The sequence below is a fragment of the Solea senegalensis genome, linkage group LG7 (genome assembly GCF_019176455.1).
Source record: "Solea senegalensis isolate Sse05_10M linkage group LG7, IFAPA_SoseM_1, whole genome shotgun sequence".
NCBI classification, from domain to species: Eukaryota; Metazoa; Chordata; class Actinopteri; order Pleuronectiformes; family Soleidae; genus Solea; species Solea senegalensis.
In genome coordinates this window covers 7728704-7750887 of record NC_058027.1, presented here as the reverse complement: position 1 = coordinate 7750887, position 22184 = coordinate 7728704, and the positions used below count along the sequence as shown (strand labels likewise).

General features: G+C 38.8%; 1 protein-coding gene and 1 long non-coding RNA gene across 2 annotated transcripts in view; both read right to left on the bottom strand.

The window, feature by feature from the left end:
* The window catches only part of dcc (DCC netrin 1 receptor), a 64210-nt gene that overhangs the window by 23535 nt on the left and 18491 nt on the right, over nt 1-22184 (bottom strand). Inside the window, exons 5-8 of the mRNA XM_044030801.1 lie at nt 21458-21612; nt 20945-21093; nt 20231-20369; nt 14178-14227 (exon numbers count right to left, since the gene is read on the bottom strand). Coding sequence (XP_043886736.1) covers nt 14178-14227; nt 20231-20369; nt 20945-21093; nt 21458-21612 — 493 coding nt within the window. The remainder of the gene's footprint in view (nt 1-14177; nt 14228-20230; nt 20370-20944; nt 21094-21457; nt 21613-22184) is intronic.
* On the bottom strand, nt 10959-11645 carry LOC122772159. Its single transcript, XR_006360749.1, has 3 exons — nt 11551-11645; nt 11258-11388; nt 10959-11007 (listed from the first exon to the last, which is right to left on the bottom strand). It is a non-coding gene; the product is annotated as an uncharacterized LOC122772159 (long non-coding RNA).

Genomic DNA, 22184 nt, shown 5'->3' with positions numbered 1-22184 from the left:
CACCTATAGGTCAGGCATGGTCATGACAGCCTTCCACAGCATATTAATGTGGGTTTGAGGTTAGATTCTCTGGTGTGTACAATGATATTATTCAAAATTGATCAGGAAGTGTCCTTTATTATATTTGACAAAGTTAGTGGCACAATTGTTGTACGTTTCCCTTAAGTTTTCCCTTGTCTGCTGACCAGGAATCTGTGAATTTCAGCGATGTACAGACTATGTAAGTATCTTGTTTTTTTGTTTTTATTATAATGTGTTTATCAGGAAGCTGAAGATGTAATGGAATAAAGTCAATAAAAAGCACCAGGGGGCAGTATTACGATCAGTTATATTCAGTTATAGTCAGGGTCTGTGATATATTTACTCGATCTGTGGATTTAAAGTTTGTATGTACTATGTAAATATACGTATACATATATACATGTATATATATACATATATACATACATATACTGTATATAAATATCCTGTGTGTGTGTGTGTGTTGCATGAATCTTAATTACTTTATTTGCATGTTAACAACCCACCTCTGACTCACACACACACACACACACACACACACACACACGTTGCTCGGCCCCTGGTGTGTTTTGCAGCGGTTACCAATCACAACCACACACTGAAATGAAATGAACAAACGTCGTCTTTTCTGCGTCTCATCACATATTTTATCGTTCATGGACGATGACATCATCAGTGTGAACACGCTTATGACACTATATTTAAAAAAAACCCAAAACAGTTAGAGTTAGCGACCTAACTCGTAGTTTTGACAGTGTTAGTGGGATGCTAATAGATGCTAACGTCATGGTTTAACAAGTTAAAATTTGCTTTGGGTAATTTTTACGCAAACCAATCAGCTGCGAAAAATTTCCTGACATTAGTGTTTGCTATTTGATTTAAGCTTTTTTATTTGCTGCATTTACTCTGAACCAAGTTAGCGTTAGCTTTAGCACCAGGGAATCGTTCACGTGCTGTGTTTACATGAGTTATTGACGTGACAATCATCGATAAACACAAATAGTTTGGAAAGAAAACTTAGTGTGTGGTAGCTTTTAGATTAAAACGACGTTGTCATAGAGTACATTTGTACTTTTATACTCACATATTTATCTTTTCTTACAGCTGGGATTTCTTCTGTTGTCAGAGGCGACAACATTTTTGTTCAGTTTGACTGATTTTTACTTATTTTCTCAATTTAAACTTATGTGAAGGTATTTCTTGTTTGTTCTGTGGCATTTTACCAACATTTCAAATGATTTAAAACTGGTTTACTTTCTTAATTGGCTGATTGATTCTATTGGATGAATCAATTACATTTTTACAAAAAACATATACTTATAGCACTGAAAGTGACACAAACATGTCACATGACTTATTTACATTGTGGTCCTGAGGAGCAGGAAACAGAACTTTAAAATGTAAAGTAATTAAATCATAAAAGAATCTGATTGGGACAGTATTAATATGCACTGATGGAGTGTGTGTGTGTGTGTGTGTGTGTGTGTGTGTGATCGGGTCAACGAGCAGTTTAAATATTCAGTGACTGTTACTGTGACAGTGTTCACGGAGGAATTCATTAACATTTAGCTGCACCTGTTCCCTCCGCTGCTCCTCATCCTGCTAATTGATTAAGGCAGAACTGATTACTGAGGGGGGAGGCAGGGGAACGAGGGGAGGGGGGTGATATTAAATAAAAAATGTGTGTGACGACCACATTCCCTCATACTCTCTCCCTGTGTGTGTGTGTGTGTGTGTCTCTCTCTCTCTCTGTCATTGTGGTCGAGTGTCATCATGCACTTCATTAACCAATTAGCCTGTTTGACAGGACACAGTTGGATGTGTGGTCTCTATGGAAACGACACAGAAGCCGCTCTTGTGTTGGGACAACTCCCACAGAGACAGGAGGGGGAGGTCGATGACGCCATGACACCTGCAGTTAAACAGCTACAGTAGCTACAGCTACAACAACAGCTGCAGTAGCTACAGCTACAACAACAGCAGCTACAGTAGCTACAGCTACAACAACAGCAACAGTAGCTACAGCTACAACAACAGCACAACAACAGCAACAGTAGCTACAGCTACAACAACAGCAACAGTAGCTACAGCTACAACAACAGCATCTACAACAGCTACAGTAGCTACAGCTACAACAACAGCTACAGTAGCTACAGCTACAACAACAACAACAGTAGCTACCGCTAAAACAGCAGCTAAAACAGCTGCAGTAGCTACAGCTAAAACAACAGCAACAGTAGCTACAGCTACAACAACAGCAACAGTAGCTACAGCTACAACAACAGCACAACAACAGCAACAGTAGCTACAGCTACAACAACAGCAACAGTAGCTACAGCTACAACAACAGCTGCTAGAACAGCTACAGTAGCTACAGCTACAGCAACAGTAGCTAGAACAACAGCAACAGTAGCTACAGCTACAACAACAACAGCAGCTAAAACAGCTACAGTAGCTACAGCAACAGTAGCTACAGCTACAACAACAGCTACTGTAGCTACAACAAAAAATGATAAAACAGATACAGCTACTACAACAACAAGATCTACTGTAGCTGCAGCTCTTGTTGTTGTAGCTACAGGTAAAGCTACAACAACAGCTAAAACAGCTACAGCCACAACAACAGCAGCTACTGCTGTAGCTAAAACAGTTACAGCCACAACAACAGTTACGGCTACTGTAGCTACAATAACAACAGTGACAACAACAGCAGCTAAATCAGCTACAGCTACAACAGCAAGAACTACAGCTAAAATAGCGACAACAGCAGCTACTGATTTGTGCTGTGAACACCTACTGATTAAACTGAAAACAGATGTTTACGTGCAACTCAACTGCCACATCAAACATGTTTTCCAGAAATAAATGCATTAAAAAAACGAGTTGAGGACAGAGACAACTGACAACTTCACACAACAGAAGAATGACTCACTTTCATCTGCTGCAGGTCAGTGAAAAGGATTCTTTCTGACAACTACAGCCAGGATCATGACAGCCTTCCATGGTGTATTTAAATGCAGGTTCATGTAGATCTTCCAGCTTCAGTTGACATTATTTCCCATGAGTAAATGCATAGTTACAGAGAATGTCGGCCTTGAGTCAGCGGTGTAAAATAAAAGAGTGATAAGAAACATAATCATTAATAAGCTATCAAATTCTTTACTCACAATTAAATGCTATATACAGCACATTCTACACATGTTATATAAGAATTATTATTTCAATGTCTTGGTCCAAGTGTTTTCTAACCTTCACCGTTACACGTGTTTGAGTTTCTGCGTTCTGCCTTCAAAGTGAACTTTTCCCTCCAGCTGCTGGAAACAACAGCAGAACCACAGACTGCCGTGTTCATTAGCTTGTTGAGTTTCATCTATTTTAGGCGCTGACTGAACTAAACGGGCTCCACGGATTAATTAAGGTGGTTTTCAGTTGTACTTTCCTCTCCGGTGTGTGGATTAGAGGTGGCGTTGCCTCGGGCTGTACTGTAACACCCAATCATTCCTCTGTGCTGCTCAGCGAGCGGTGGAAAATGGCTGCAGCTGCTTTGTATTCAGATGAAGACGGCGTCGGGAAAAAAAAGAAACAAGCGAGAGGGCAAGTGAAGCCGCGGCCTCGTTCACCAACCTTCAAACACAGCGAGAGACGCCGTCTGTTTTCATTTTCCCTCAGAGAAAATACAGGAGGGTCTGCAGAAAGCTGATGATAATGACAACGACACTGATTATAATAAGTACGGTAATTATGAGGAGAGCAGAGATGATCTGACATGACGATACTTAGACATACTCAACAAAAGACTAAGCTAAGAAAATCTACACTAGAATAAGTCTATCTAAGTATATCTTAGGAACATGTTTCACGTCTTTATCTCACTGTGAGACAGACTTTTCCGACAGGAAACGGAAGTTTGTAAACCACACCAAACCTCATAGAGAAAATCAGTGATTTAAGCTGCAGGGACACAGGAGCTGCTGGTCCTCTGCTGCCTTGTGTGGTCACTCTCTGTCACTGAGGTCAATCTGAACAAAGGATTTCAAATGCAGAATATATATTAAATGACACATTTGAATGTAGTGATGGAGGCAGCAGTGGATCAACATCTCCTGTGTCCCTGTGAGTTAAAATCACTGATTTTCTCTGTGGGCTTTGGTGTGGGAGAGTGAGTGGTTTACAAACATCTGTGTAACAGTGAGATAAAGACGTAAACATGTAGAAGTGAATTGGCTAAAATCATTTTTTTGAGTGTAGCAGAGGTGCAGAAGTCTTGACTTGATTCATATTGTTGATCAGATTGTTGACTGTTGATCAATAATGCCAAAAATATCCTGCGTACAGCAGCTTTACGTGAGTATAAGTGGATCCCTGCACCAGACTGGATGTCAGAGTGTCAGCTTTAAATCGTTAAAATTGAGCCTTTAAAAAGATAAATACGTAAATAAATAAATAAAAATTCTGCTGAGCTGTTTCACAATTCATGTAAAAAAAAAGGTTTGAAAGATTGAAAGAGAGAGAGAAAGAGAGTGGGGGGAGCGGAAAGTTTAAACTGAGACTGGAATTAATTGAATGGCTTTATCCTCTGTGTCTGTATGTGGAGCTGCATACAGAGCACCTCATCTGCCCTGTGACCTCCACACACACACACGCACACACGCACACACACACACACATGCACACACGCACACACACACACGCACACACACACACGCACACACACAGGACGAGATTGTGCCTCTCACCCAAAGGACATGAACAAACAATCACAGATTGAATTCAGGGAGTGTTTACTCACCTGGTGTGTGTGTGTGTGTGTGTGTAAATGTCCTCTGGGTAAAAAGAGCTCAATCATGTGCAGAACAGACAGTCTGTATTTGCTTTGTGATACAAATGCAACACAATGCTGTGTGTGTGCGTGTGTGTGAGACACACTCTTAATGTAACGCGACATTTCCAACACTGACACATGTGCACGCTTTTACCACTTACATCTGCTCAGCTGCTTGTCAATGCAAATATGTAACGTGCCGCTGACACGTGAGCTGCTGACATTCACAGCGAGCGTTGGAATGGAGGAAGAAAGATGATTTGAACGCGTCGTTATTGTCAGTCAGTGTTTTACATCTATTTTTGATGCACATGCGTCTCTGGTGTGAGCGATGGCGGTGGTGATGATGATGATGACGACGAGAGACGGCAATTTTTGATGAAATTACAGTGGGATTGACGCCCGCCTTCTGCCCCCGAGCCGACACCAGTGTGACACACCGCGTTGAATTGGTGTGAATGAGACGTTGAAATGAGGAGTTAGAGTTTTCTAATTGAGGGTCTGAGTGTTGGAAATTAGTGCAAAACGAGGGACTGAAAGTAGGAAACGTGTCAAAAGAAAATCTGAATAAATCCACTGGGGCCGTTGCAAAGATACAGAACAGCTGCACATGGTTCAGTCTGGTACGGTACGAACCACGATAATAACCAGACCTGACTGTTCCGTTCTTTGGCACCCTTCCTTTAAGCCTTGTTTCCACTGAGCGGAACTTTTGGTAAGGTATGTATTTTCTTTTTGGAATGGTACCAAAATAACTGGTTCCAACTGTTCTAAATGTACCAGTAAATAGTATGTTACGTTAGGGGTGGAGCTAGACCCAACAACAACCGCTAAACAGCTACAGCTACTGTAGCTATAACAACAGCAGCTACAACAACAACCGCTAAACAGCTACAGCTACAACAACAACTGCTAAACAGCTACAGATACTGTAGCCATAACAACAGCAGCTACAACAACAACTGCTAAACAGGTACTGTAGCTATAACAACAAATGTTAAACAGCTACAGTTACTGTAGCTGTAACAACAACTGCTAAACAGCTACAGCTACTGTAGCTGTAACAACAACTGCTAAACAGCTACAGCTACTGTAGCCATAACAACAACTGCTAAACCGCTACAGCTACTGTAGCCATAACAACAGCAGCTACAACAACTGCTAAACAGCTACTGTACTGTAGCTATAACAACAACAGCAGCTTCAACAACAACTGCTAAACAGCTACAGTTACTGTAGCTATAACAACAACAGCTACAACAACAACCTAAACAACAGTTACTGTAGCTATAAAAGCTAAAAGCTAACACAACTGCTTACACTGTAGCTATACTAAACAGCTACAGCTAGCTAACAATAGCTATAACACTACAACAACAACCGCTAAACAGCTACAGTTACTGTAGCTATAACAACAACAGCTACAACAACAACCGCTAAACAGCTACAGCTACAACAACAACTGCTAAACAGCTACAGATACTGTAGCCATAACAACAGCAGCTACAACAACAACTGCTAAACAGGTACTGTAGCTATGACAACAACAACTGCTAAACAGCTACTGTAGCTATAACAACAACTGCTAAACAGCTACAGTGTTTGATCTTGTTGAGGTAAACAGACACCGAGCAGAACAAAAAGGTAAGTAAAAGGTACTGCTCTCTTTACTGTTCCAAACCGTACTGAACTGTACCATGATGGAAACACGGCTTTGGGCTAAAATGGTATGGTACATTAGGGGTGGAGCTAGACCCACGACAGTCAGCTGATTGGGCAACCGGTGTTTCTTCAACGCCCGCAGTCGATTCTCATACAAAGTTTGACTTTGTCTCCAAACAGACAGTTTGTGTGTAACCAGTAAAGAAGTAGAAAGTTTGAATGAGAATTTCTGATTTATTATCAAATAGTCCACAAATCTAAATGGGACGCACAATGACATGATTGAGCTGAACATTTTAAGTTCCAACGAAGCTTCTACAGTGAAGTATGTGGAACTTCAAATAAGTTCAGTTCATTTTAATAGAGACAAAATTAGCAAAAAAAGAAGAGATAATATTACAATTAGAAATCACAACAATACGTTTAATAATGAAATATTCCATATAGAAATGAAGACAAAATCTTGTTCCAATTAAGCTGAAAGTTTTGAAGTTTCTATGTTGACATATGTGGAATATAAATGGCAGAAGAAGAAGAAGAAGAAGAAGAAGAAAATGGTCGACACAGAGCAGCATACCATGGGAACAATAGCACTAATGATGGGTGTGTGTGTATTTGTGTCAAAGTCCCAACTGGCTAAAAACTTTTTCTTTTTCTTCCCTCTAACAAAGTAAAGGTCACATCATCACGGATCAGAAAACCTTCCACAAATAACTGCAGCAGGTTCGAAAAATTCTGTTTTTCATTTAATTAAATTCATCTAAATATTCTACATTAACCACAAAAACAGAATTAGAATCAGAATTAGTTATTTACCGGTGAAGATGGACAGACTTGAGTTTTTATATGTGCAGATAAAGGTTTTTGCCTAGCTTGTTTGTTGCTCACTAGTTTGCTGTTAGCTTGCATGAGTTAGCTTCTTTGTTGGCAATTAGCTTGTTTGCATGTTAGCTAGTTTGTGGTCAGCTTGTGTGTTGACTGTTTTTAGCTTGTGTGTGTTAGCACCTGTGTTGGTAGTATTTTTGTGTTATAGCATATTTGTCTGTTAGCTAGTTTGTTTTTAGCTTGTTTGTTGTTCCTCTGCTGTTAGCTTGCTTTTGTGTTAGCTAGTTTGTTGGTAGCATATTTGTGTATTAGCTTGATACTGGGCTGTTTATCTTGTATATTATTCATTTCTTTTGTCATTTTAATATTGAATATTACTATTTATCACATTCAACACTGTTATCAGTTTAAATTCTTCTTTTTATTATTATTATTATTATTATTATAATTATTATTATTATTATTATTATTATTATTATTATGTCACAGGTACCACCTTTTAAGAGTATATTTCATATCTCATCATATTTATATAATCCTGTGGGTTTTTAATGTTTTATTCATTCATTCATTCATTTATTTATTTATACACATTGATTTGAGTTCATAATAAAGTCTGACATTCTTATTACTTGCCCACTGTACTTGAATTGTCACATAACATTTATTTTAAGGTTTGTGTGGATGCAGATTACACTCCTTCTTTCTTCAAGTCTCCATCTTTCACTTCCTCCATTAGTTGTGTCTGAACATCGAGAAAAAAACCTCAGTGTGTGTATTTCAGGAACCCTTAAAATCCTCTCAGAATCACTTAAATCCCCATGTTTGTTGTTAAAACTGAAAGTGGACATGAATACATGTACAGGAGTGAAGAGAAGTATACCTGAGAGTAAAAGTACATGTATATTTAATGCACATCAAGTCTGTGTTAAAGGAGGAAAACGTATGAAGGAGAAGAACAAACGAAGCTCCTCCTGAGACGCTAAGTGACAGTTTTCATATTAGATTGTGCAGAACCTTCCTCAGCCGGACTCTTTACTGCCTCCTGAACGAGTCTCCAGGTTCTGCAGACGTCAGGACGCCTGCCGAGACTCGTCCTCGGGAAGTCGCTGTAATCGCTCCGATGGGGACGCGACAACAGACAGAGCTGTTCCTGAAAAAGGTTTCAGTGTTCTGGATGTTCCCAGAATCCACTGCTGATCCTGATGCTGACAGACGGAGAGACAGTGACCCTGGCAAGACTCTCCAGAGGATTCTGGGTAGAATAAAATAAAGCCCATAGAATCGACATACTGTAAACTCTGGACTGTGTGTTCAACCAAGCGTTCACCAACACACACACACACACACACACACACACAGACAGTAGTACTCGGCTGACTGCAGGGAAGTTGAGGAAAATGTCAGATTTGTCTGAAAAGTTTGTTTGACAGTGGAAAAAAAAAAAAAAAGTGGAGACGAGAGCAGAAAACATTCACATTTTTCCGTCTTCAGCTGCCGAGAAAACACAATTAAAGAGCCAGTTGCAGAGTTCATGGAGAATTCTGAAAAACATTTTTGCATTGATATATTTAAATTTCATCAGTGCAGTTTTCTCCACGTTGTTTGGCTAAATACGGCATTTCTCTTTCATGGACAATTTAAAACCCTTTAACACCCAAGACTTTCTTGCTTATTTCAACCATAACAGGTGCTTATTAAAAAGAACTTTCAACATCTGGCAGTTATTTATGGTTTACTGCATATATTGAAATAGTGTATTAACTGTTTGAAATGAGGAAAAACAAAGTTTTATTTGAAATTTGAACAGTATAGCACATATTTAAAATGAGCTTTTTGTCCCAATGTCCAAAAACAGGCCAATAAAATGGAAACTTATGTACTTATCTACTCTCTGGTGACAAAGACGCGGATTTGCCAGCTTCCTGCAGCAGCATGAGTGAAATTACCGTAATAATAACTTCTCAGCTTTTCGGTGACGCAAAGTGCGCAAACGTGACATCTGCGATACGTTCGGTGATAAAAGGGTTCCAAACTCAAATAAATAAAAATGGGAGTCCTGTTCTGTGACCACACGTCCAGTAGAGGACGCTGTCCAGAGCCTGGGGGTGTTGTGGATTTTTCATGTCTAAAAAAGTCAGATAACATTGTGTGTTGTCTTTTGTCTATTGTTAGCTTGTGTGTTAGTCTGTTAGCTCGTTTGATGCTCCTTGCACTTATGTTTGATTTTGTTAGGAGTATAAAGCACCTACACTGTTTAGCCTGTAAATCAGGTGTGTCAAACTGGCGGCCCGCGGGCCACATGTGGCCCTCCAATCGATTTCATACATTGTTTATGTTATTCTATTTTTAATTAGTTAATTAATGAGTCTGGTTTAGGCTAGATGTGAATGTGCTGACCCAAAATCAGTCTTAAATACAGAAGCCAGGACAGGTGTCAGGTTTGGGTCTGGTCAGATTATGTTGATCTCAGGTTTGGTCAAATTTAAACAGAAAAACAGCATCTGTTCTTAGGCTTTAATGATAAATAATGGGAATTATTAACTTGATTAATATTCTATTGTGAAGCATCGTCATCAACGTGAACAGAAATTGTCCGATTGAGGCGAAAACCAGGGACAAACATAACGGTTTGTGTAAAGATGTGATTGAATAGGAAGTTATTTATCGACAAAATCAAAAGAGAAAATAAAAAACATTTCTGAGGTTTCAGAGGTCAGGATTCATGAAACTTGCTTCCTGTGACATCATCGTCCAAATACAAGTTTACTTAAGAAAATGAAAACTCCTCCTGTTAGAGAAACCTTTTTTTCTTCACTGTTCTGACATCACGATCCATCAGCTCTGACCCCGGGAGTCGATCAGTGAACAAATATCAATCACCGGACAGAAACAGAATGAGGTCAGTTCTCCGCAGACGCACTGAACCTCTTTTACATGGACATAAATTATGAGCCCAAAACATTTCATCAGTCATTCAGCGCAAACATCTGATCTGAACCAGTTTCTTCATTCTGATACTCGTCCAAGGACAGAGTTTCAAAATAAAAGATATAACAAATATATTAGTTTGTTGAAAACAGGATGAAATGAAATGGTGATTAAATTAATCTTTTCACTTTTCAGAAGAAGAAAAAAACATCAAAAGAAGCTCAGGTCACACAGAAAAGGAACTGAGGCAGAGTTCACTCTGTTTTTCCACAGTTTTGTCTTTTAAAACTTAAAAATGACGTGAATGAGAGGAGCTGATTGGTCCTTCTTTGACTGATGATGCTGTCACAACAACAACTGAACCCCTTAAATCAAGAACACCACCAACAACTAAACCCTTAAATCAAAAACATCCCCAACAACTGAACCCTTAAATCAAGAACACCACCAACAACTAAACCCCTTAAATCAAAAACATCCCAACAACTGAACCCCTTAAATCAAAAACACCACCAACAACTAAACCCTAAATCAAAACATCCCCAACAACTGAACCCTTAAATCAAGAACACCACCAACAACTAAACCCTTAAATCAAGAACACCACCAACAACTAAACCCTTAAATCAAAACATCCCCAACAACTAAACCCCTTAAATCAAAAACATCCCAACAACTGAACCCCTTAAATCAAGAACACCAACAACTAAACCCTTAAATCAAAAACATCCCCAACAACTGAACCCCTTAAATCATCCCCAACAATTGAACCCCTTGAATCAAAAACACCACAACTGAACCAAATCAAAACATCCCAAACAACTGAACCCTTAAATCAAAAACACCACCAACAACTGAACCCCTTAAATCAAAACACCACCAACAACTGAACCCTTAAATCAAAAACACCACCAACAACTGAACCAAAAACATCCCCAACAAACTAAATCAAAACATCCCCAACAACTGAACCCTAAATCAAAACATCCCCAAAACCTTAAATCAAAAACATCCCCAACAACTGAACCTTTTAAATCGAAAGCATCCCCAGCTGAACCCCTTAAATCAAAAACACCACCAACAACTGAACCCCTTAAATCAAAAACATCAAACATCACAGCTGAACCCTTAAATCAAAACATCACAGCTGAACCCCTTAAATCAAAAGCATCGCAGCTGAACCCCTTTAATCAAAAACATCACCAACAGCTTAAATCAAAAGCATCACAGCTGAACCCCTTAAATCAAACATCACAGCTGAACCCCTTAAATCAAAAAGCATCATGAACCCTTTAATCAAAAACATCACCAACAGCTGAACCCCTTAAATCAAAAGCATCACAGCTGAACCCCTTAAATCAAACATCACAGCTGAACCCCTTAAATCAAACATCTGAACCCCTTTAATCAAAAACATCACCAACAGCAAAAGCATCACAGAAATCAAACATCACAGCTGAACCCTTAAATCAAAAGCATGCAGCTGAACAATCAAAAACATCACCAACAGCTGAACCCCTTAAATCAAAAGCATCACAGCTGAACCCTTAAATCAAACATAACAGCTGAACCCCTTAAATCAAACATCGCAGCTGAACCCCTTAAATCAAAAACATTACCAACAGCTGAGCCCCTTAAATCAAAAGCATCGCAGCTGAACCCCTTAAATGAAAATAAATGCATAAATAAGAGGCTGTTAGAAGTGAACTCTTGTGACTTAGAAGACTTCACAGAGCATTGTGTCTTTAAACCATGTGAGATAACATGTCATTTATTCTGCTCTGTCGATTCGAGCCGCGCTGGTGAGAAAAACAACATCACAACATAAAGACTTAAAGGTTTTTATCCACGCTGGTTTCCCGCGACTCATTTCTCTTATTTGTTCCACCTGGAAAATCCTGCCGTCAAAGTTCCCACAGCAGATTCCTGCTCAGATTGTGGAGGAATTAAAGTGAAAGTCAGTCACAATTTAAAAGTCAATTTGCTCGTATTAAGGGGCTGAAAAAGAACACTTTGTCCTGGCTGGATTAAAAGCACTTGGAGCTCAATACTCTCCGGGAAATCAAAAAGCAACTTCATCACAGATACGAGGTTTGTAAATAAATAAAACAAGTCTCAGAGAGTGACTGAGCCTCAGCTTCTGAATGTAAAACTCTTCTCAGGAGAGAGAACAAAAAACAACAAGGCAAAAAGTTTGAGGTGGGCTCAGAAAAAACCGTTTCCCAGAGGAACTCGTCACACACACACACACACACACACTCGTCTCGAACGTAGTGTGTGTGTGTGTGGGGACGCACAAAGACACAACGGCGTAGTGTTGTAGTCAAGACCACCTAAGTCGAGACCAAGACCAGACCAAGACTTTGAGGGGTCGAGACCGAGACAAGACCAAGACTTTGAGGGGTCGAGACCAAAACAAGACCAAGACTTTGAGGGGTCGAGACCAAGACAAGACCAAGACTTTGAGGGGTCGAGACAGAGAAAAGACCAAGACTTTGAGGGGGTCGAGACTGAGACAAGACCAAGACTTTGAGGGGTCGAGACCAAAAACAAGATCAAGACTTTGAGGGGTGAGACAGAGACAAGACCAAGACTTTGAGGGGGTGCAAGACTTTGAGGGGTCGAGACAAGACCAAGACTTTGAGGGGTCGAGACCAAACAAGACCAAGACTTTGAGGGGTGAGACCAAGACAAGACCAAGACTTTGAGGGGTGAGACCGAGATCCAAGACTTTGAGGGTGAGACCAAGACCAGACCAAGACTTTGAGGGGTCGAGACCGAGACAAGACCAAGACTTTGAGGGGTCGAGACCGAGACAAGACCAAGACCATTAGCGTCGCTTTGCAGAATTTCCACGTTGCGCTGTGTTTTCTTTTGGAGGTATTTCTAAAAGTCTTTGTGGTTCAGGTAACCAAACTGTATTATAGATGAGTTGACTGACATCTTCTCACGACCTCCTCTCCTGTCACTCACATGCACTTTTGTGGGGGGCGTGTGAAAGGGGGCGGGAGGGGTGACAGGCGTTAGCGGCGACCAACATTTCAATCGATAAATGAGTCAAGTTATTGGTTTTACCCGAAGCAACACGATTTACGCAAAATCACAGTAATGATATTAACAAGTTCATCCCAAAATGCACAGGCTATTATTGATATGCCCACAGTTGTGGTCTTGACTGGTTGTGGTCCAGAGTCCGCTTTGTCCGAGACCGAGACAAGAACGAGTAAAAATGCAGTCGATTCCGAGACGAGACCGAGACCTTCAAAAAGTGGTCTCGAGACCAAGACCGATCTCGAGTACTACAACACTACGACGGTGTATTTCACTGACAGGAGACACACGGTGACGGGACACAGTCAAGTCTGAACATGTCATCAGAAGTTTTTCCCTTAATATTCTTATTTTACCTTTAACTTCCATGTTTTTTCCTTAATTCCATATTTTCCCTTTGTTACGTCCATGATTTTCCCTTAACCATCTTATTTTTCCATAAATGTCCATATTTTTTCTCTTAACACCTATTTTTCCTTAACATTCATGTTAAGATCCATGTTTTCCCCTTAATTTTCGTGTTTTTCCCTTAACATCCACATTTTTCCTTTAACTTCCACTCTGATGGACAGAACCAGAAAAGCCGAGACAAACACACACACACACACAGAGTTGAGTAAAACGAGGACACATCATTGGAGAGAGACAGACAGACAGACAGACAGACAGAGTGCAGGCAGTGAATCATGAGTCACTGCTGAGGACAGACTGGGAAAAATCAGCCGTGAATATTTGAAATGGTTTTCCAACATCAGGGTGAATAAAAAAATAAAGCTCAGAAAAATGTTAAAGTCTGACTCTGAACATGATGAAAACTTTCTACGATGCAGAGACAAAAAGACGTGGACGGAGACAGAAAACTCACCCTGGACAGGACGACCTCTAAGGTGATGTTCTGAGGAGCTGCACTGGGAACTGTAGAGACAAATATGAAGCAAACAAAGTCATGTAAAGTGTTTTTTTAAAAGTGTGGTTCTCTGAGGAACTGATGCTCAAAACCTGAGAACCAGCCTGAAAACATCGCTGTGGAGATGCAGGCAAAGGGTCATTAACTCTATAATATACAGTATATATATATATATATATATATACATATAAGTCTGCGGTGTCTTAAGAACATGTTCACTCTCTCATAGAGAAAATCAGTGATTTTAGCAGCGGGGACACAGGAGCTGCTGGTCCTCTGCTGCCTCGTGTGGTCACTTTGTGTCACTGAGGTCAATCTGAACAAAGGTTTTAAAAAGCCGAAGTGACAAAATAAGACATTTGAACTTAGTGATGGAGGCAACAGTGGATCAACAACTCCAGTGTGTGTGTGTGTGATGTTAAAATCACTGATTTTCTCTGTGGGCTTTGGTGTGGGAGAGTGAGTGGTTTGCAAACGAGATAAGGACATGATCATGTTCTGAAGACATCATACACTTAAGATGGAGGACATAGATTGTATTTGTGTCTGCACGGGCAGCCATTTTGTTTCTCAGTGCTTGTGCTTATAAACTAAATAAAGACACTGACAGATTCAACAATAATGACAACAATCATTATTTAGTTTAAACGCAGATCACAGTCGACAATGACAACAGTTTCCCTCCACTTACAGCCTTTGTGCTAAGCTAAGCTAAAACCCAGAGACTCAGCTGATTCCGCTAAGTGCCACATCGCTGCTGTCAATCAATCACCACGGCGATAACATGAGACAGGAAGCTGCGGACGCTCAGCAGCAACAAGATTACTGCTGCAGACACGACAGGCCTCATAACACACACGCACGCACACACACGCACACACGCACGCACGCACACACACTGTGTGTGAAGAAGACGAGACATCAGTGATGAAGCAGAAAACAGATGAAAACAAAGAGAGATGAGATGAGATTCAACTTTATCGTCAAATACAAGTTTCAGGTAACGAAATGTTTGCATCTCAGCAGAAGTGCAACAAGCACAAAACATAACCATATTTTTCCCCTTACATCCATGTTTTTCCCTTACGTCCACATTTTACCCTTAACTTTGTCCCACATTAACATTCATGTTTGTTCCCCTTAATGTTCATGATTTACCTTTAAAGTCATGTTTCCCCTTAATGTGCAGACACAGGAGATACATGTGGATATAACGCTGCACAAGTTTGAGAGTGAAAATAAACTATAAAATACACTGTAAATTATCTGTATTACATGATCTTAAAATATATACTTATTATTAAATGTTCATAAAACCTACTTTATTTCTTATATGAAGGACGTGTTGACGTTGATTATAAAAATTGTCAAATTCTGCTAAAACACAAAAAATATAGTCTAAAAATGAAAAGAGTGTTATTTAGTGACATTTTTGAATATAATTCTGTAGATTCACAAATGTATTCAATATAATAAATATGAAGATTATCAATCCAACAGAACATGTGAAGACTATATCTGGTCTCATGTCACCATATATAGATATAATATCCATACATTGCGCAGCCTTATGAGAAAGTTACATTTTAATACAAAAGAGAGTAAACAGAGATTCCGTGTGAAGGATTTGAACAAAGAGGGAAAGAAAAGATGACATTTAACTTCAGAGAAAGAAAAGTTTCAGGTGGAGAGACGTGAAAATTACACTGATATAAAACAGCGGGGAGATGATGAGGCGCTTATTGAATGAATGAAAGAAATAAATTAGATAAAAGAAGAAAATCAAAACAAAAACAGAGTGTAATGCAAGGAAATGAAAGAAAACATGAAAACAAATACTTAGAAGATAAACAATGTGGTTAAAAATGGAAACAATGTAATATCTTATAAAATATAATATAATGAAACGACATATTGTATGTATGAATCTATTTTAAAACAAAGAAAACAAGGAAAATATGAATTAAAGAGCAGCATCGAGCGGGACCTACCAACAGGTGGCGCTTTGCCCTTGACTCATGTTGGCGGTTGGTCTCTGGTCTCATGTGTGAAGTTTTTAGCAGATCGGTAAATGTATGGCTAAGTAACGTGTGGCACTTCCTGTTTTGTGGCCAACAGTCAACCAGAATTCTGATGGTTGCCGTGGCAACGCCCTTTTGAATCTGTGAGACCTTTCGGTAAACTTTTGATCCTCCGAGCGTCTGCTACAAATTGACCTGGTTTTTATGTCCGTACGATAAACGTGCTCATATGAGGAGGACGTCCATTTACGAGACGCGCAAATCGCTAAACATGGACAGAACTCAAAAATGTGTTAGAAAAATAATAATTGTATGACACAATACAATTATTATTGTAATAGCAAATATAACAATCATAATATAAGATATAGGTACGGTGAGGAGGAAGACGACGATGATGATGATGATGATGATGATGATGATGAGGCAGTTGACATGTTGTTGTTGTTGTTGTGTGTGACGCCCAAAATTGAGAATCAAAGTGTTTTGGTTTGAATGTTCGGCTGCAGCAGACGCCTGATTAACTGTTCCAGGCTTATCTATTGATTCAGCTGCTCAATCAGTCTGAGTGTGTGTGTGTGTGTGTGTGTGTGTGTCTGTGTGCGTGGTGGACTCAATTAGCCCACAAGTCATTGTTATCATGGAGACACAGCCAGGAGAATCACAATACATCATCATCATCATCACTGTGTGTGTGTGTGTGTGTGCATCTGGACAGACGTCTCTATTCTCTATGACTCCATTAACATTCCATTCAGAGGAGGTGTTAAAGGACCAGTCCACGCTAAAAACATGTCAAACTAATCATAGAAACTCAAACAACTGACTCAGATCCAGGAGTTGAATTGGCTGTTGTTATAATAGGCACGCTGATAATAATCATAATAACAAAAATAGTAATAAAAATGACAATCTATCAATTTAAACATCATATATATCAATTGGAGCCTGGTTGCAGGCTACACCAAATGTCAAATATATTGAGGCTTCAAAGCTTGTTGTGGAACGTCCACTTTTTGTGGAGTGTATATAAAGTGTGTTGATGGACAGAAATGGACAGTAAAAAAGGCGAGTCTTTCCTCTCATGTCATTCACCTGTCAAACTTTTCTTACGTCTCAGACACTCAGTCATATTTTGTTGTGCACTGTGACAGGTCATCACAATGATTGAAACTTATAAAAGTGTCGTGCAATATACAGTATAAAGTGTCTGTATATTTATATATATATATACATATATATATATACAGCTGTGTGAGAACAGACTTTTATCCTCTTTCTCTATCTTCTTTAATTAAAGTCCTAGGATGTAGCATGTAACAAGCATTATCCCCAGTGGAGCAGTCGAGGACTAGTCTTCTGGTGCGAGTCAACACAAATGATCCGGTGACCACAGTCACACAAGTAATGCAACAAAATAAAAGTCAATTAGTGTCCTGTGAGAAGAGAAATTTAGTTAATTAATATAATATAATCTGCATGATGTTTATTAGTTTTTATTATTACCTTTACTTCTAATTTTATGACCGTTTTAACGATCTCTCTGTTTTTCTTGTGTGTGTGTGTGTGTGTGTGTGTGTGTAGACTCTATTACCATGTTGGGCTAAGTGGTTAAAATGAAGAAGGTCTCTTTTCATCTCACTACTTAATTAAAGACCCCAGAGTCCCAGAGAGAGAAAGACAGAGAGACACACGGGAAGAGAGCGAGAGAAAATGAACAAAGTTTGTGTGTGTGTGTGTGTGTGTGTGTGTGTGTGTGTGGGAGAGAGTTCTCACACTCAAACACATAATTAATTTCCAGCACATTCATTCTAACCTTAACCATCTCAACTAACTTCGACCCTTAGGAATAGAAGGGTTGATTCTGGAACTGCCCCACTGAGTTTAGAAGTTAGATTTAGAATGTTTGGTGTACTTTTCAATAAATTCCCCTTTGTCATAAACTCCTTAAAGTGGCATGACATATCATTTTTAATTCAAATCTGAAGAAAAAAAGTTGTTGCAGTACCTGCAAATGTCCACAAGAATAGTTGGTGTAATTACCCTTATCCTTAAATCCAAAACCAAGTCTTCAACTGAAATTGAGAGTACATGCTAAGATGTAATCACATCGTCAACATGTCCTCATAATGGAGGTTTAAAATCACATGTCCTCATAATGAGCGTTTAAAACTACACGTCCTCATAATGAAGGTTTAAAATCACATATCCTCATGAAGGGTCCTCATAATGACCATTAAAACTACATGTCCTCATAATGCTGGTTTAAAATCACATGTCCTCATGATGACCATTTAAAACTACATGTCCTCACGTCATCAACATGTCCTCGTAATGCTGGTTTTAAATCACATGTCCTCATAATGAAGGTTTAAAATCACATGTCCTCATAATGAAGGTTTAAAACCACATGTCCTCATAATAAAGGTTTAAAAATCACATGTCCTCTAATGAAGGTTTAAAATCACATGTCCTCATAATGACCATTTAAAAACTACATGTCTCCTCATCAACATGTCCTCATAATGCTGGTTTTAAATCACATGTCCTCATAATGAGGTTAAAAACATGTCCTCATAATGCTGGTTTAAAACCACATGTCCTCATAATGAAGGTTTAAAATCACAAGTCCTCATAATGAAGGTTTAAAATCACATGTCCTCATAATGAAGGTTTAAAATCACATGTCCTCATAATGACCATTTAAAACTACATGTCCTCACGTCATCAACATGTCCTCATAATGCTGGTTTAAAATTACATGTCCTCATAATGAGGGTTTAAAATCACATGTCCTCATAATGCTGGTTTAAAATCACATGTCCTCATAATGAAGAAGGTTTAAAATCACATGTCCTCATAATGACACATTTAAAACTACATGTCCTCTAATGCTGGTTTAAATCACATGTCCTCATGATGACCATTTAAAACTACATGTCCTCACGTCATCAACATGTCCTCGTAATGCTGGTTTTAAATCACATGTCCTCATAATGGAGGTTTAAAATCACATGTCCTCATAATGAAGGTTTAAAACCACATGTCCTCATAATGAAGGTTTAAAACCACATGTCCTCATAATGAAGGTTTAAAATCACATGTCCTCATAATGAAGGTTTAAAATCACATGTCCTCATAATGACCATTTAAAACTACATGTCCTCACGTCATCAACATGTCCTCATAATGCTGGTTTTAAATCACATGTCCTCATAATGAGGTTTAAAATCACATGTCCTCATAATGAAGGTTTAAAACCACATGTCCTCATAATAAAGGTTTAAAATCACATGTCCTCATAATGCTGGTATAAAATCACATGTCCTCATAATGAAGGTTTAAAATCACATGTCCTCATAATGCTGGTTTAAAATCACATGTCCTCATAATGCTGGTATAAAATCACATGTCCTCATAATGCTGGTATAAAATCACATGTCCTCATAATGCTGGTATAAAATCACGTCCTCATATAAAATCACATGTCCCTGGTATAAAATCACATGTCCTCATAATGCTGGTATAAAATCACATGTCCCTCATAATCTGGTATAAAACATGTCCTCATAATGCTGTATAAAATCACATGTCCTCATAATGCTGGTATAAAATCACATGTCCTCATAATGCTGGTATAAAATCACATGTCCTCATGCTGGTATAAAATCACATGTCCTCATAATGAAGGTTTAAAATCACATGTCCTCATAATGCTGGTATAAAATCACATGTCCTCATAATGCTGGTATAAAATCACATGTCCTCATAATGAAGGTTTAAAATCACATGTCCTCATAATGCTGGTATAAAATCACATGTCCTCATAATGCTGGTATAAAAATCACATGTCCTCATAATGCTGGTATAAAATCACATGTCCTCATAATGCTGGTTTAAAATCACATGTCCTCATAATGCTGGTATAAAATCACATGTCCTCATAATGCTGGTTTAAAATCACATGACAAACACTGGGGTAGTACGTACCGTCTGATTGCGTGATGACTGTCGCGCTCTCAGAGGCCGTACCAGGTCCATAGCGGTTGACAGCCAGAACCCGGACCGTGTACTCGGTGAACTTATTGAGTCCCTCCATCTTATAGTTCAGTCCGTTAACTTCCACACTCTGGACAAAAAAACCAAAACGTTAACTTTTTCCACATTTACACCAATATTTGTTAACTTATACATGAATTAAATAAATCTAAATATTAAATGTCACACCTGAATGTTAAATATTAAATTTAAATATTACATGTAAATATAAATGCTAAATATGAATATAAATGTTATGGGTGAAACTGAATATTTGGCTAATATGCAAATTCACATGGTCAGTAACCAAAATCAAGTACCAAAATAAAAGCTTGAGATGGTCAGATTATGTTTAGAGAATTAGATAACCGATAAAAATTGGGGGAAATTAACTTTTATTTTTTTAGTTTTCTATTTTTTTTACTATTTTATATAAATATATATGTATATATATATATTTGCAATTTTTTATTCATATTGTTTTTGCTTCCGACCTAATCTTATATTTAAAAATGTTTTATTAATTCATTAATTTATTTTTTGTAATGTTTTTATATATATATTTTTTATATACAAATACATGTACATATATGTATTTACATGATACATGATTTGACGACTGAAGGTCCGAGTCGATTCAGAACTAATATTCTGTTCATTGCTGACCTGTTCTTTGCCGGTCGGGCTCTCGCTCCACAGCAGCCTGTAGCTGAGCACGGGACCGTTGGGCTGAGTGGGCGGCTCCCAGCTCACCTGGACAGAGGTCGGGGACAGAGGCTCCGCCCTCACAAACTCCACCCGGCTGGGAACCTGGACTGTAAGAGACACACAGAGAACCACACACACACACACACATACACACACACCAGGGTTATTATGGTTCACGAAAACTGACAAAATAATGATTTTCGTGAACTGAAATAAAAAGATAACTAACTGAAACTGAACTGTACTGGTAACTAAAACTAACTAACTAACTAAAACTAACTCAAACTGCGGTGAAAATGTCTTTGTAAATAAGTTTCAAATGTAAACTTTTAACCCTTTGGGTTCATATGAAGTGTGTTTATTTTAGTAAACCCTCGAGGCCAGAACATACCCGTCTACGTCGTATTGATTTTTGCCCTGAAAAACACTAATAGCCGACCACTCGTGTAAAGTTGTGTTTTTTTGTCTCACGGTCAGGTTTGGTGGTGATCCTCAGGGGGGCGGAGCTTCCTCCCGGTCCCACGTCGTTGTAGGCGACGACTCTGAAACTGTAACTTTCCTCCGGCTTCAGGTTGGACACCATTAACTCCAACGACTCTGGCTCCGACACGTTCACTGACCGCTCCCTGACACGGGAAAAACACAAGTTTAATAATTATTATATCATATAATCATCATGTGAAAAAACTACAATTGTTTATTTGTGTTTAGCTGTGATATTTTCCACACTCTGGTTAAAAAAAGAAAAAGCCTGTATTTTGTGTCGACGTAGATAAGAGCAGCCGTAATCAGTGGTAATCTGTGTAATCCCTCAGTAACTGTGGCTAATCCTCAGATTACAGCACCTCTGCAAACTCCACAGCTCCTCAACTAATCACCACATAAGTGAAGAGGCAGCTGGAATGATTGTGGGATGTTTCCACTGCATTTCGCTCCGTTATTAATTCATCGTTTCAACTTCCTGCTCAGAAACGAGAGCTGGAAAAATCACTGTTGTTCTCAATATTTCATTATTATTAATATAAAAAGTTTCATTATTCATCGTTCCTTTGTAAATCAACTAAATCCTGTTTTTATGTGTGATGATGTCATCCTGTCTTAGCGCTTGTACTGGATTGCTTGAGGTGACGTGAATAATAACAAGACTGAGCTGATAAAATCTACGACATCAGAAGAACGTGTTCATGTCTTTATCTCA